General features: G+C 44.8%; 1 protein-coding gene across 1 annotated transcript in view; it reads right to left on the bottom strand.

Annotated features, from left to right (window-relative positions):
• The window catches only part of NTN4 (netrin 4), a 42,286-nt gene that overhangs the window by 13,497 nt on the left and 12,752 nt on the right, over nt 1-16,037 (bottom strand). Inside the window, exons 3-5 of the mRNA XM_018080782.2 lie at nt 9,849-10,127; nt 2,602-2,728; nt 1,913-2,101 (exon numbers count right to left, since the gene is read on the bottom strand). Coding sequence (XP_017936271.1) covers nt 1,913-2,101; nt 2,602-2,728; nt 9,849-10,127 — 595 coding nt within the window. The remainder of the gene's footprint in view (nt 1-1,912; nt 2,102-2,601; nt 2,729-9,848; nt 10,128-16,037) is intronic.

Raw genomic sequence — 16,037 nt, 5'->3', positions numbered from 1 at the left:
GGCTGTTCTGCAGTGATATGTTTCAAGACCTCTTGTTTCCATCTGGCTTTGTAAGGAAGGAGGCTCTGTGCTGGCCAGCTCAGGAGGTGCCATTTGACTTTCTCTTGGACCCTCCAAACAGCCACAGATTTTGAACTGGGCATTTTGGCTCCTGGAAAACCCTACGATGAGTCCCTCGTGAAACTCCATCTCCTCAATGGACTGCATGAGATGACACAGGAGGCCACTCCTATCCCTTCCAAGGTGAAGGGTGGTGTTTTTAGGTGTCCAGAACACCACATTCAACTCAGTGCCAAAGCTTCACTTAGCCTCAATGGCCTCGGAAAACTGCGTGTTCTTCCTTCATGGGAACTGGCACATAATTCCATCAGGAATTACAAAGGTAATTAGGTACCCTAACAAAGGTACCAGAACCACAGTAAAAGCATGTTTCAGAGCTTGAGAGTCCCATATAAAATTAATTTCAGTCTTCTGTCTTGCATTATCTATCAGGTGTCAATTAATCCAATTGGTTCTTTTTTTCATCAGCAAGGATGAATCCCTGAGTTAGAAAAAACCATCAAGCCTCTGGTTATGGTCTAAATGCAAGACTTAAACCTGCTTTTCTGCTAATGAGACTCCAAAACCAAAGTTAATTGCCTAACTTCTGGAAATAATTAAGGAGGGAAAGTATCTGATGTTTCAGAGAAGGAGACTTGGAACTTTGATGTACACAAGTAGGTAAAGGAACTTTAAAAAGTCATTAAATTCACTGTTAAAAAAATTGTTTACATACTACAGCAGTGAAGTAATTATTTACGCAAGTAATAGAGAACTGTGGTCAATTCTGTTTTCCTAAAGAGAACTAGGGTTGTAAAACAGGTGGTTCAGCTGTTGCTGCTCCTCCTTGCAATGAGTGAAGGGTAGACAGGAGGAAGACCTCTGTGACAGACTGGTGGGCTGCTGGGAATTTCATGAAGATGATATGCAGTGAGGGAGTGGGATAAAAGCAATTGTTCCCCACCCAACATTGAAGAACAAGGTGAAACTGCACACACCCTCCCAGCCTGGGGTGCAGCTCCCCACCATAGAAGGATTTCCTCTTCATTTAAATGCAGGTACTTCTCCTTGGGAGGAAGGAGTTGTGCTCAGTGTCTCCTCAAATAACACGGGCAGGGTGTCAGATTTTTTTCTGTCACTTACGAAGGTTCTCCTTCAGATTTGGGTCAGTGAGGTGAAATTTGGTGAAGCCAATGGGTGGCAGCAGGCTCAGAGAGCATGTCTACATTCCATATTTGGCTGACCAGTGTAATGTGATTGGCATGATTTGGGGATCTGGAGTCCCCCATGGTAAGTCACTATGCTCACAGTGGTCCCTGTGGCGTTTGGATTGCTGCTTTTGTTTGGGAAATATTTAATTTCACATGTGGCTGAGAAATTGCCTTTGGTCTGGTGGCCTTGGTGTCCCACTTTCCGAAGTATCAGTTAACTTGTTCCCGTCTGTCCCTCCATACCCACCTGCTGCTGCTGCGAACACGAACTGGTGGGCAGTGCTATTTGTCAGCTGCACCCCTCTTGGCTTAGGCGCCTGATTCTGAGGTTGCAGCAATCACCAAACAAGGTGAACATGAAAACATGATGCAGCTTTTGCTCTCCAAAAATAGCAATAGGAGAAAGTAAATTAATCATCTCTCTTCCTCTGCCCTCAAGCTACAGAGATCATCAAGACAGATTTGTCAACAGCATCTGCAGACTTTCACCCTGCAAATATCACCACTGCTTTTGCAAATAGCATCACAAAGGGAATTCAAAGAGCTCTCTGTCATTCACTGAAGCCAGAAGATTGCTCCAAGGAGGGGTAGGAAGATCTCACCTTTCATTTGACACTTTCCCACTTCAGAAGCACTTCACTAGTAAAAGGTTTCTGACTTACGTTTGCAGGCATCTGGGGCAGAGAAGGGCTTCCTGAGGTCCCGGTAGAAGCCCAGCTTGCAGCGCTGGCAGTGCTGCCCTTCTGTGTTGTGCTGACAGTTGTCACAGACACCGCCGCTGCGATTGCCTGATGCCAGCCACGCATCCATGTCAAAATGACAAGCGTCGGCATGCCCGTTACACTTGCATGCTGAGATGAAGCCAAAGGGAATAGAAAGACTCATTAAGGCAGTGAAAGATATTGATTTGTAGAAGAGAGACACAAAAGCCCAAGCCATGTTTTGGAATGGGGACTTGACCTATGAACCTGTTATTCACTCATAGGCATGGAGTATCATTAAATTTTCATCCCTACTTCCCAGCCTCTAGAAGTGACATTTAAGAAAAAGTATTTTCTTTAACTCTTTTATTTCCAATACAGGTTTCCCAGTACAAGGACAGCCACAGATGGTCAGGCCAGTGCAGGGAGAGAAAAACAGTGCAAAGAGAGCCATTCCTGCCACACAAACACGCGGTGGGTGCTGGGCAGAAGCGTGGCATTGGCTCTTCACACACTGAGATGCTTTGCAAGCACCTACCCACCACCCCAGTATCTGCTGCCTCTTGGAAACATGGGAGAAAGGCACACATGGAGGAAGCATTTTGCTCTGGCAGAGGCTCTGGAGACACTGTTCCTGACCAGCTACTTACACTGACACTCTTTGGGGGCTCCAGTTTTGCCGTCGGCAGCCTGCCAAGGCTGGTCATTGTAGAGCGGGGCACAGTGCTGGCAGTGGGACCCTGCTGTGTTGTGCTTGCACATGCATTTCCCATGGACCTAGCACAGAAAAGAGAGCAAGGATCACCCACAGAAAAGCCCAAAGAGTTTCCAGGGCACAAGCAATGCCCACATACAGGCCAGCTAGATGCTATCACATACACAAGAAAGAGGGATAGCATAATGTCTGCCTCGATGTCCAGTGCAGCCAAGGACAAATTCTGCAGTTACACTTTCAATTAGATTAGTATTTGTGGATCTGCATGTCATGGTATTGTATAATCATACTTTTATACTTTTTTTTTTCTTTTTGGGATCTAAAAGGATCTTCAGAAGTTTCCAGGTGCAGCATGAATTTCCAGAAGAGAATAAAAAAAGCCAAGATTCAAAACATCCTTGGAAACACTGTAAAACCTTTCTCTTTTTCTCCCTCCCAAACATGAATACACCTTTGCAGTACTGCAGGAATAGCACCCACAACCTCAGCACCTAGCTCTGTGTGCCCAGCCATCACCAACACAAATAAGTACAGGAAAAAAGAAATTCAACCCCCTGAAACATAAATATCTACTCATCCTAGGCAGAAGGAAGAACCAAGTATAACACAAGGACCATGACTGACTATTCTCGGACATGTTCATGACAGATAATTTAACAGCTAGACAGCCCAGTGTAAGGAGGTAATTAGAGATGAAAGGCCATCGTAGCACGCTTGGTGCCAGCTGCCCTGTCAGTCGCTGGCATTACTCACCCTGTTGGCAAATGCAAAGAAAACAGGATGTAGCCAGAGGGCACAAGCAGCTCAGCAGTGCCTGGATGCAGTGAAATGGAGCTCTGCAGCAGCATGGCTCTGCTGGCAAGGCTGACGGCCCTGCCTTTTCCCATGGAGCAGGACAGGTAACTAGCTACTGTAGCTATTTTGGTGTGTGCCTGTGCTTGCAGCTTTACTCTGCTCGACATTTTGCTTTTAAATACACAGTTCAGCTTCTCCTGCTGCTCAGCAATGAGCCAGAGGCCTCAGTCTGCCCTGCTAGCATGGCCCTGTGCTCATGCCACAAGTTGGCCATAAAACCAGTGGAGCTACACCAGCTGCCATCTGCTTTTGGCATTGAGAGGAACAGAGGGCAGTTGAGGTGCCTGGTGATCCGGCCTGGAGCTGGGCAAGGCTTTAACTACTACTGGAAAACTCTGCCTTCCACAGTATTTAACTTGTGGTTTTACAAGTGTGCCGTTCCTAACTGCATGACTTGCTACTGGGATTGCCACAAAAAAGGTTCCTGTGAAAAACCTGAACAGTAAACAAAACAGAAGAGGACCTTGAACATGTTGTAAACGGCTCCTGCTTGTTACATTGGTACACAGACACACAGACACACACCACACACACCCCTGGCTGATGATAACTCTCTGATTTATTCACTTTTAATGAATAGATTTCGGCTGGTATCTCACAGCAGTCAGATGTAACCCCTCCGTACAGACAAAATTTCAAAAGGTACCTTGAAAGTCCTTCAAAGACTCTTCAGCAGCAATGAAAATAGCAAAACCTTTCATTCCTGCCTTATTAAAATGTCAGATCATCAAAGGAAAATACAGAACAACAACTGGGCTGTGTAAGCAATGGATAGATACAGATGGAATCAGAATGCACAAGCATCTAAGCTAAAGTGAAAATACATTGTTTTCTATGCTATTTGGCCTCATGCAGGTATCCGTTGGTCTCACTGCAGATACTAGATGGTCTGTCTGGCTTATTGTATTTATATATGCTTAAATCTGTGCTAATGTTTGAAAAGAATGAGAAGAAAAAAAAGAAAAGAATCAACAAATTTGTGGGGGGAATATTTAGTTCTCAAAGTGTGTCTTGTGTTTTCATATTTTCATTTTTGCTACCACCTACAAAATGTTCTTCACACTCTAAAATGCCTCAGTTTCTTAAATTATAACTCTTCCATAAATTTCTCTCTCTCATATTTTTTAGGCAAGGTCTACACACAGATTGATGTTACTTCACTCATATTTAAAAGCATACACCTGCATGGAAATAGAAAATGGCTAAACCTGTATTGGTCATAAGGTCATCAACTGGTGGTTTTGATGGAGTTCTAACTCTTTGATGCCACTTCTGGTAGGAGTTTCTTGCAAGCCCTTTGGCCATTGAGTAGTTAGGGCTAAACAGGTTGTACTACCCTGAACCACATCTGTGGCAGAGAAACCCTTCAGAAATCCTTCCTCAAAGGGGTGTCCCAGCCATTAGGATAGAGGGACCCATCAGACCCAGGACATATGTGATCAGGAAGGAAAGCTGACCTGAGTGAGTCAGAGGGTGCCATGGCCAGAACCAGATGGTCCCCCTTGGTGCTTTGAAAATCATGATGACAAAGTGAGAAGGACATGGGAGAAGAATTGCAAACAGGGGTATCTCTCAGACACTGGGACACTTGGAATTACCGTCTCCCCCTGCCAAAGCCCACAGCCTGTAGCCTCACCCCCCAAATGCAGCTTCCTCCTTGCCAAAGCCATACAAAGAATCAGTGGGACCCAATCAATCAGCCAGAGGCTGCTCAGCATTAATAATCCAAAAACTCATCTGAAACTCAGCAGCACCCAAGAAACTCTCAAAAGGTTAAGCATCCTAAGACACCAGCACAGAGAGATGCAAAATTCCCTGCTGAGGAACATTCACAGTTCCAAAGAGTAAGAGCTCACATTTTCTGAAAGCCCAAGTACTGTATAATAGAGCATGCCACATTGCTGGAATAAAGGGAGGTGGGTGAAAATAAAACAGAAGAGGATGGGTATCCCAAGAACCTGCTGTGCCACCATTAATTTGGCATGCAGAGCTAATATGTAAGCCACTGAATAGCTGTGCACCAACATATTAATATTAATCTGTATGTGAACTCTAAAGAAAAAGGTTTTATAAAATTTAAAAACTGTTGCAGCAATGGAAGGCTTGTGGGCTCTCAGATGCTGTGGCAAGGAGAGCTGCAAAAGAGCCAATTTGGAGATGATGCAAATCAAGCCAGCTGGTGTTTAGACAGCAGCAGAGCACGGCATGATGCTCCTGGTATTGATTGCTTGTAAAGCTCTGATGCACCTCGGCTCAAGGAAACAAATGATCTCCTGAAAAGCTTAAAAAAATAACCTAATAGCATGATTCTCATGTCCATGTAAAGGTAACTGTAGGACCAGCACAGAGGCCAAAGGCTTGGGCTCCCCAGCTGACTCGGTGGATGCTGTCGCAGCTGGGTCAGGAGGAACCACATGTTACCAGTCCTTATCAAAAGGGTGCTCCTTTGCAGTTTCTTTTCCTCAGGGTTTATGACAACCAGATGTGTCAGTGCCTTCCTCACTGCTCCCTCCCAAACACAGATCCCACTGTGGATCCTGCACCCCCTTTGCTCACCTGGGTATGGCCCAGCATGACTGTTCAGTAGCCCAGCCTGCCATGCACGCTTTGCAAACCTGTGCAACCCTGCTCACTGCTCCCATCTCAGTGGGATTCATGTTTGGGTGAACACACACAGAGGCATTGGATGCAATGGCCCAGCTGATCCTGCTTCTGTACCACATGCAGCTACCCAGACTCCAATCTTTGGGAGTAAGCTTTGGAAAAGGCAGTAGGGTTTCCAATTCCAATGGTGCTGTGCCTTTATAGTGGTGCTACTTAAATGGGCTTGACACTGAGAAAACTTTGCCTCTCCAGGGTCCCCCCAAGTCTCACAGTGGTCCCAACCCCTCTCAGCCAGGCAGAGCATGGAATGCAGACCCACTAACAAACAAGCTGAACAGTCTTGGGCAGTTCAAACCAGCGAGGGGAGGGAAACAGGGTCTTTAACTGCTTGTTTTTCAGTGCAACCATTTAGTTAGTGCCTTCTTTTCCCTATTCCTTTTTTGTGGATGTTTAATGAAAGTTGGACCCAGGTGCTTCAAAAACCTTGCCTCAGGTTGATGTATTTATTCTCTTACATTATAGCATTATAATGACTACCCCCCAAAAGAGCTCTGCTTTAAAAAAAAAATATCTCCATCCTAGCTTTATCCCATTGAAGAAAATATCTTTTTTCTTTTACATAATTCCAGCATGACAGAAACATTTTTACATGTTGGAAGCAACAAAAGAAGGTGAAAATTAGCAAACCCTTTGTTGCAGCCCATAGGCAGACATTATTTCTTTTAGTTATAAAGAAATACTCTGATAGCTGGAAATAGGAGAAAGACAGGACAAGAAGGGGTAATACAAGGAAATGAGAAGTGGTGGCAGATGAAAAACAGCCAACAGGCTGTCTACAGTGAGTAAAATTAATGCCTGTAAGAACTGTAGGAGGGCCAGTTGCAAGACTGCTCTGCCATGTAAACACCCTGTCATGCCACAGAGCAGCTGGGAGACGGAGCTAAGAAGCCAGCCCAGCAGCTCTTCTGGGACTCAAGGTAGAGTGCGGAAATGATGTACCTGGCCTCCAGGATTTCTCCAGCATCTCAGCACATTCCTGAAAGCAGAATGTGATCCCTAGGCACTGACAGGGAAAAGAGGACATTTTTTCCTCCCTTTTCATTCACCTCGACTTATAGTTAACTGTAAGGCGTACCCACCAGGGTCATTATGGAGCATTGCTAAGTACACAAACACAATTCCCAGTATGTCTCATCCCTTTAAGCATTCACACGGCTCTTGACTCATTTAAGCAGCAAAGCCTTCTTATACCATTTTTCATTTTGTCACGGGGTCTTTATATCCCAGTTCACTTTCACACTGTTTCCCTTCTTAGCTTGACAGCCCCGTCGCAATGTCAGTCATTAGAGGGCACAATGCAAACAGTGTTACAAAAGTTGCCTTCTGTAAGATAAACGAGTGTCTGATTTCTCTATACAAAGACAGTTGCTAGGGCATGCTTCCTTCCAGAGCCTTTTGTTGCTGAATTAAAACCTTCTAGCGCTTCCTTTCAGATTGCAAATACATAGGTTTTTTTCTTTAGTCAAATCCTATAGATTACTTTTCCGTGCATTTATCATGTTCCAAAATGTTGAGCAGTGACAAAGAAATGCTGCATGGAGGGGAAAATGCTTTCAATATTCTGTTATGAACTGATTTATATTGCAAGAACTCACTCACTATATAGAGTCCAACACAAATGCACACTAAAAGAAAATCAACCAAAGACCTGATAGCGTAAATAGCCTAAATGGCTGGGAGGGGCAACTGCTTTGAAGAGCATTTCTTTGTTGGAACTGCTAAAACTGTATTTTTTTTTTCACTTTCTTGGAAAATGGGCATGATATCAGCCTAAGGGAAAATCACAGCATTCACACTGAGTTTCTAACCACATCTTTTAAACTGTGTTGCGCTCCAACCACTGTGCCAGTTTTAGAACCAATGCCTACTGGCTGCTGTCAGCACATGGGGAGGTATTCTTTTCCCAAAGCACCAGACAACCAAATTTATGCATGAGAAAATTCTCATATCCTACCTCGTTCTTGTGAAAGAATACAAAGCCTGTTGTCCAGGGTGTGGGGGCTGTCTGGTGGGGTTTTTTTAATTCCTTGTACAATAGGCTTCTGTCAGTGTTGCTGTAGAAGACCTTGAGCATCTTTTGATGTCAGTAGCACGATAACAATTTATAACAGCCACTGGGCTACCACACAGGAAGGGGGAGGAATATTCACCCTGCCTGACTACACAGAAGTGCTTTAGCACAGTACCTCAGTCCTCCCAGGATCCCAACCATACTTTATCATCCCACCCCTTCAAAACTATAGAAGGAGCCTGGGGAGATCAGCTGGCTAACTTGGGTACATCAAATGCATACCTAAAACTAGGTGAAGCATAGCTGGGATTTGGTGCCTAACTGTAGGGCAGCTGCCAGAAATCAAATTCAGATGTATTTACGGATCAGGTTCCCAAATGGGTCTCTCTGTTCAGCCTAGAAAATAAAGCACAGTTCCTGTAAAAGTCCTTGATTTACACTGACACAGCACCTTGGACTACTAAAGAAGCATATAAGCGTAATTTCAGCAGTGCTGTTTCGGCATGGCAGCAGCACCACACCAAACCATGCTTTTGGCACATGTTTTAAGTCCACTGAAGCTTCTTCATCTCTAAGTTCTAGTTCCCCATTTCCCTTCTTCCAAGCAAAGATGGCTGCTGTATCATGCTATTAAAACTGTCACAGAGGAAACAAGAGAACAAGAGGATGAAGAAAACTGGACAGCTTCATTTGTTCCCTTTGAGTTCAATGCAGGTGAAAGATGTGTAGACAGCATTCCACTAGAGGTAATGGATGAGGGGAAAGGAAGGACAGAGTGGGAAACATTGCATAGTTAATAATAGTGGATTATCAATGATATAATGAAGTCATCAACTGATAGTGGATCTCATCTCATGGAGGTAAAAGCATTGCACTAGCAATGACACAGCCCTAGATGGGCAAAAAAGGCAAGGTGGGCAGGGGGCAGCAAGTGTCCCTGAACTGGCTGGGTGTAGGCATGCCATGCCACAGGCATATGTCAGCTGCTGCTGTGCCCATCGCCTCCCCAGCGGGTTAGTGGCTCTTGCTTCCTTGGGACATGGGCGGACTGGGGTTTAGGTCTTGGTGGGTCCCAAGGCATTTGAGCTCAGAGCTCTTGTGATGAAGTCCCCTTGAAACCAGAACACAGGGTGTTCATCCAGAGAAAGGTATTGCAAAATGCAATAGAAAGCCAGGGAGAGAGTCAAAACCAAGCTCTCTGTCCCCTTGGTTCAGGACCCAATCTAATATCTGAGGATCCTCCAAAAGCAATGGCAGTCACATGATGCCTAGTACCTTCAGAGAAGCTCTCCTCCTACTTTGTCAGCAAAATGCCTTGCATTTATTATCTTTTAGATATTGTGTTATTGCAAGTTAGCATTTGGGGGAAGATGGGAGTCAGCAATTTAATTTTTTTAAGGATCTACCTAAAATAAACAAATTATAGAGGAGCACCTTTGAAGGATGAGAGTCCCACACCAAGGCACAAAGGAAGTTCACTGCTTCAGCCCCATATGGAGACCGCCTCCTTTGTAAAGACCATTTCTGCCCACTGTGCTTGGAATTCAAGGCATCTCCTGTCAAATATCGCATACTTGGACCTATACCATCCCTTACTATTTTTAAAACTCTGCTTTCCTGCAGTTCAGACATTGTTGGATGCATGTACATACCACATGGAAAACACCAGCTGCCTTGATGGGCTTGAATCCAGCAACAGGGATGCAGTGGTCAGCATGGCCATTGCAGAAGCAGCTGCCCTTGACGATGAAGTCATAGATGGCAAAGTGCAGGGATGGCGTGGGCTGGGGGTTCTGGGGGGCCGGGAGGCAGGGGCAGCCCTGCCGCTCCAGCAGCCGCACTCGCAGGTTGGTGATCTTCAGCTGTGCCTGGGCTTCCGCACTGTAAGGGTCCTCCGCGGCGTAAGGCGGTGACAGGGCTCGGAATATCACCTGGGCGGAGAAACACAGCAGGTGAAGCAGAAAGGAGAATATCAGCCCGCCTCACAGTGGGCCATGGAGTGTAATGGTAATGAGAGCATCCTCTGGGAGCATACACCAGGTTCTCATGATGCTCTTCCCCCTCCACAAGCAGTGGGAGCAGCAAATCCACCCCCAACCCAGTGTGCACCCTGTGATCCCATATGTCCCCCTCCACAAGAAGTACGGACCCTATGGGTGTGCAGTTACATTTCACCATTAACTTTAATCAGAAGTGGGTGCCAATGCTATGTGGTATGGTCCAGCACAGGGACCAGCTCTCCTGCAGGTGATGCTCAGATGGGGTACTCTACATTAACACTCCCTTCCCCAGAATGGGTGTATTTTTTAACAAATACAGCTCAGATTTCCAAATATTTGGTTCCTATCAGTCCCAGGCTATTTCCTAGTGGAAAAGTGATTAGGTATGGCAATTAGTACAGCAAGCTGATAGTCAAGAAAACTGAGATAAGAAAGAAAGAAAAGTGGGGGGCTTCCAAAGTTTAAACAAATACTTATCAGTCATTCTTTAACTTCAGTCTGATTGAATAGGTAAATATTGGTTCAAGGTGAAAATTGAGAGCACTAGATAAAAATAACTAATTTTCTTGAAAAGGTTTATTTTAAAGTTGTTGGTCTAGCTGCCTACAGTGAGAAATCAGAAACAGTATATACTTCATATGACTACGACTGACATAAAACAACACATTTATAACACATGTAATTAGTTACCAGTACATTTAACTTACAGGGACACTTTCAGATTAGTTAAATTGCTCTTCACTGAACAGCCACTGAAGGCTTGATGAACTACAGTGTTGATAAACAACATTCAATCAAGTCGTTTGAGGGTGTGATGCAGCCTAATGACTCGATGCACCACTCCCAGCAGTGACTTCAAACCACCTCAAACTACCCCACTGCCGTGTTGATAGCCACCCATGCCACCCAAAATGTCAGCCAGCCTCTTACAGACAGCAACGAGGTGTGTGGCATCGAAGGGTGACCACTGTTTCTTGCCTGGTGAGAGGCAGGGCACAAACCTGCTGCTATCGCTGTCAGAGATCACAACTCCTAAATCCACTCCTCCCAAAAGAAGTGGCTGATATGATTCAGCTGATAAAGGCTTCTATTTTATTTGACCAGGATTCACAGATCCTGGAAATAATGACCACAGTGCTGCCAGCTGGCCTGCCCGCGTGCTTTGCCTACCGGCTGCTGCCTCCATCAGCGCCACCACTGCTGGCACCGCTCCTGGCCAGGACCTGGCTTTTCTCCAGAGCTGCCAGAATCCAACCGGAGGAAGCTTTGTCTCGGCCTGGAAGGAGATTTAGCCCTTGTTTTGGAGCTAAATGGTGGCAGCATGCTTTTGCGTGCCCCGTCAGCCTGTCAAGTACAGTTGCGGCCAGCATGGTGGTGACAGCGGGGCTCAGGCGTGCTGGAGCTGGGTGTCACATGCTGGCAAAGACATCACAGCAGCAGTTCTGCACTGACATCCTTCAAACCCTCCCTCCAAAAGGTATTTAAGCATCTTCTGCCAGAAAGACTCAGATATGGGAGAAGGTTAACCAGGAGAGGTGGTCAGAGGACAAGGCTGGTGAGTAGCACATCCCGTGTGCAGAAGTGTTGAATCTGATGAGGGGTATTAATAAACAGTAACACACTTCAAAAGATTTTTTTGTTTCTCCTTTCTTCCAGGAATATACAGAGTTTTTTCTGCTTTCCTAAAATAAAAATATAGAGCAGGTATGAATAGAAATGCAAGCAAACCCAACTATCAAGTCTTGCACCTCTTCCCAAGGCTTCTTATTCACCCAAATTTAAATCAACATCATTCTGATCACATTTACTTGCTACTGGCTCTGTGAGTACACAATGCTTTCAGATATGGAAAGAAAATTCCTTGGGATACATCCAAACTGGTGACATTGATTTCCTTTTAGTGAAGATGATAGAAAATGATAGGTCAAGGATTTTCAGTAAAAACTAGCATTTTGGGTTTCTTGCTATTACATAAATTGCATCTCAGAGAGTTCTTTGTTTGTCCTTGTTCAGATGAAAGCAGGGAAGGAAATACGCAAATAAGAACAATTTATGCTAGATGGAGCTGCAGACTTTCCTCTCATGTTTTTGGTTTTCCTTGTTTATCTATCCCTGTTTAATGTGACTGATGCTTGTGGTTCTAGCAAAGACAATCGCAGCACAGAAATCAATAACCCCAAGTGCCTCTGCACTGAGAGAGTTAAATCTTGTCTGTGTGGAATTCAGGGGGAGTTATGCTGCTGATTTCAATGGAGCCAGTATTCCAGCTCAGATCCCTAAATGCTACAAACATTTCTTTTTATGGCTACGTGAAAACAGTGATGCTAAACATGAGCCCTATCTGTAATTCCCAAGGGCTGCGGGCTCTCAGCCACTTCCCTGTGTCTGTCCTGTGTTGCTCCAGCTGTGCCCAGCAGCCCTGGCCCTGGCTGCAGAGCCACACTGCACCCTGCAGCAGCGTAACCTAATGGGGTAAGTCTAGTGTCACTGCTGCCAAGACAGTAAAACATCCTCATCCCTCCATCCCAGACACTAGAAGCTCTGCTTTAATAAAATACAAACTGGTCATTATAACATGTAGGACACCATACAAATAGCAATGCTCTGCTCTGACCCAGCAGATTAAGCTGGAATTCTACAAGCCCCCAGACACTGCATAATAAGGTCAAGGACATGTTTCCCAGCAGGATTTCCCTATTCAGTCATTAACATCACTAATTTTTCCTAGCCCATCTCAGGAGTCAGCACACTGCTGGGGCTACACTGCTCTCATACAGCTGTTATGGGTTTGCACCCCTATGCTGCCCAGCACCCCAGCCCCAGGTACACACATGGGCAGTGCCAAATTTCCTGCTTTTACCTCTTCTTGGGCTTTTCTGTGCAATTGTCCCAAGAACAGGATAGGCACAAGGCTGTGGTATCCTCTCTGTGAATGAACCATGGTTTGCACAGCAGACCTGACTGGGTTTTCACACCTCTGGTTCTTCTAGCTACCACAGTCAGAGGTCTCCTCAACCAAAATACTGTTTAGTTTTGAGTGCAGGGGAAGTGTGTAGGAACAATTTGAAAAGAACACTGTGTCAACATGTATGTGCATCTGATGATGCATCTTTGTGGTGCTACTGGGTAGGACTTTGGTCCCACTGCCCATCTATGATTCTGTTGGGCCAGTGCTCACCAGCTGCTCTGGGACACTCATGATGAGGTGTCTAAGACACAGCCATAATTTCCTCTTTTCAACAGCTTTCCAAAGCCCTGCTGGTTTATTCTGCTAACACCACATAGGTGTGCCAGGCTCAACTCCTCAGTGGCTCTGTCACCACAGTTGTGGTCTTGGCCGGTGTGCAGACATGTCATGTCTACTTTTTAGTTCCCTCTTGCCCCCTGGAGAAGTTATTGCTTGTTTTCACAGGGCAAGGCCTTTGCCAGGACACAGCTCTGCCACGCACAGGGGAACACAACCCTTTGGTGGTGGCGCAATGGCATCAGAATCCAGCCACCTGCATGAAGCAAGCCTCAACAGGAAGCACCCCATGGTGACCAGACCTTTCCACTCAAATCTGTCTCTGTCTATGAGGCTTACCAACAAAATGTCAAAACCCATCACTACAACATTAGGTAGGCAATGTGACTTACATGGTAGTCAGCACCACATATGATAGCAAGGGCTAGGAAGCCTGGATCTTTATATCAGCAGCTCTGAAATGTACGTACTAATTGAAAAAAAAATATATTTTTTAAAACAAGTCAGAAGTAATACATTGAAACCCCACAGCACTTCTATACTTTACGTGCCATATTATATCCTATCACAAAGTTATTTTCATTTCCAGTGTTGCTAGCTCACCATAAATCTTAAGATATTTGGGATTCTTCTTAAATGCAGTACCAGGAATTGAATCTTTATCTCAGCTTCCATTTAAAACTAAGAATCTGGCAATATCTCACATTTGAGCACAAATGTCATAAACCAGGAGGCAAACAAAAACTGTCTTTATAAAAGAAATTTTCTAGTATTTGGGGTAATGTTCCTCCAACATCACGCGGAATTATGCTGTTGGATCCCATGTCCTATAAATGCAATGTCTGCATGAAGCAACATCAATAGAGGAGTGATTTACAAGTTGCACAGGGATTTTTTTGGTGTGGTGGTGGTCTTTCTACACAGCCAAACAGGAACTGTAGTCTGCAATCCCTGAGTGAGGAATGCCACTGCTATACCTCAAGAGGGTTGGGTTCACCTGACCCTCTTGGTATAATGCCTGGTGGCAGCAGGTGGGGGCCATTCCACTCCCAGGGGAAGCCCACTTCACTGGCAGGGGAGCAGGAGTGGATACGCTGTCCTACAGCGCCTTGCAAACACCATGGAGTAAAAATATTCTGCTCTTCAGCCAGATCACTGCAGCTGTCTGGAGTTTGGGCACACCATTACAGAGACACCCTCTATTAGTTTCCACAGAGTTTCAATTTCCTTATGGGCTGCCATGAGCAACTCTTGCTCTGTTGATTACTTTACAAGTTTGAGTGGCAGAAGAAACCTGAGCTCCTCACCATTCTGCAGATGCAACAATGTAGCCCTGTATATAAATAAAGCATCAGCCATGAACATGGTGCACTCAAGTAACTGCATGCACCACAATGACCCTGACATATAAATACATAAAGTCCCTTTGCAAAAAGTACCCTACTATGTTTACACGCGAGAGGCAATGAAAGAACATCTTTATGTATATCTCCACAGTGGGAAGGAAAATGCTAATGAATGATTCTGACAGCAAAATAGGAGCAAAATAGGCTCTGAAGCCAAAGCTGCCTGAGGAAGTCAACAAAACCAATGAAAGATTTGCCAGGAGCAAAGGTTTTTCAATGAGTCATGGGCCCATCTCAGACTGCTGCAGCCTCCACAGGATGCAGCTGCAAGGGCCCAGACCTTTGTCAAGACTCAAGTGTCCACAGTGATAAAATGGGGCTCTTTGGGACACAAATGCCCACGACATTGAAGAGACACGCACGATCCACAAAAAGCTTCTTCCTCGCAGACCTTCAGAACTAGGCACAGTCACGGAGGCTGTGGACAGGGACTGGCAGCTGCCATGCATGTGCCTGTTTCCTGGGTCCCTGCACCTGGCCAGAGGTGCCACATCCAACCTCCAACTGGGAGCCTAGCCTCAGCCAGGAAGGCATCAGGAAATAACAATGTAAATAATTTACATTAATAAATTAATAAATATTAATAAATAATATTAATAAATAATAATGAGTGGATGGGAGACTCAAGAAGCATATACATATGGGAAAAAGCCAATAAACAGGAATATGGTAGAAATAAAAGCAATAAACAAATATTAAAAACATGACCACATTTTTATTTGGTTGTAAATGAAAACCAAGGTGGTAACATCACATGAAGTGATCTGTGATTTCTTTCCAAAAGAAACTGATGAACTCCATCCTGTATTGTCTGACTTGGATGCAAGAAAATGTATCTTTAAGTACCCTACAATAATGCCCTATCCGTATTAGTGATTCATCTAATTGGCTCATGGCATTTGATGAATTCAGTACTGCTTTATTTGATTTTTTCTGGTACTTTTATTCCTTTAAATGCATTTGACAGGAACACAAGAAAAGATAATGTGAAAACAATCTCATTCCTTCACAAAATCAAGCCTGGTGGGCTACTGCTCCCTGTGATAAAGGCTGCATAGCCACAATAATGGTACCTTCTACTAACAAAACAGACTTATTTCATGTATTACCACTCCAAGCAACAAGCCTGTAGGAGAGAAGCCCACGTACATCTATGTACTATGTTCACTGCAATGACCGTAGGCTAAAAAA

This window comes from Manacus vitellinus, unplaced genomic scaffold (genome assembly GCF_001715985.3).
Source record: "Manacus vitellinus isolate BGI_N305 unplaced genomic scaffold, ASM171598v3 scaffold_5_pilon, whole genome shotgun sequence".
In the NCBI taxonomy this organism is placed as follows: domain Eukaryota; kingdom Metazoa; phylum Chordata; class Aves; order Passeriformes; family Pipridae; genus Manacus; species Manacus vitellinus.
The sequence above is the reverse complement of the archived record's forward strand: the minus strand, read 5'-3'. Positions and strand labels throughout refer to the sequence as shown.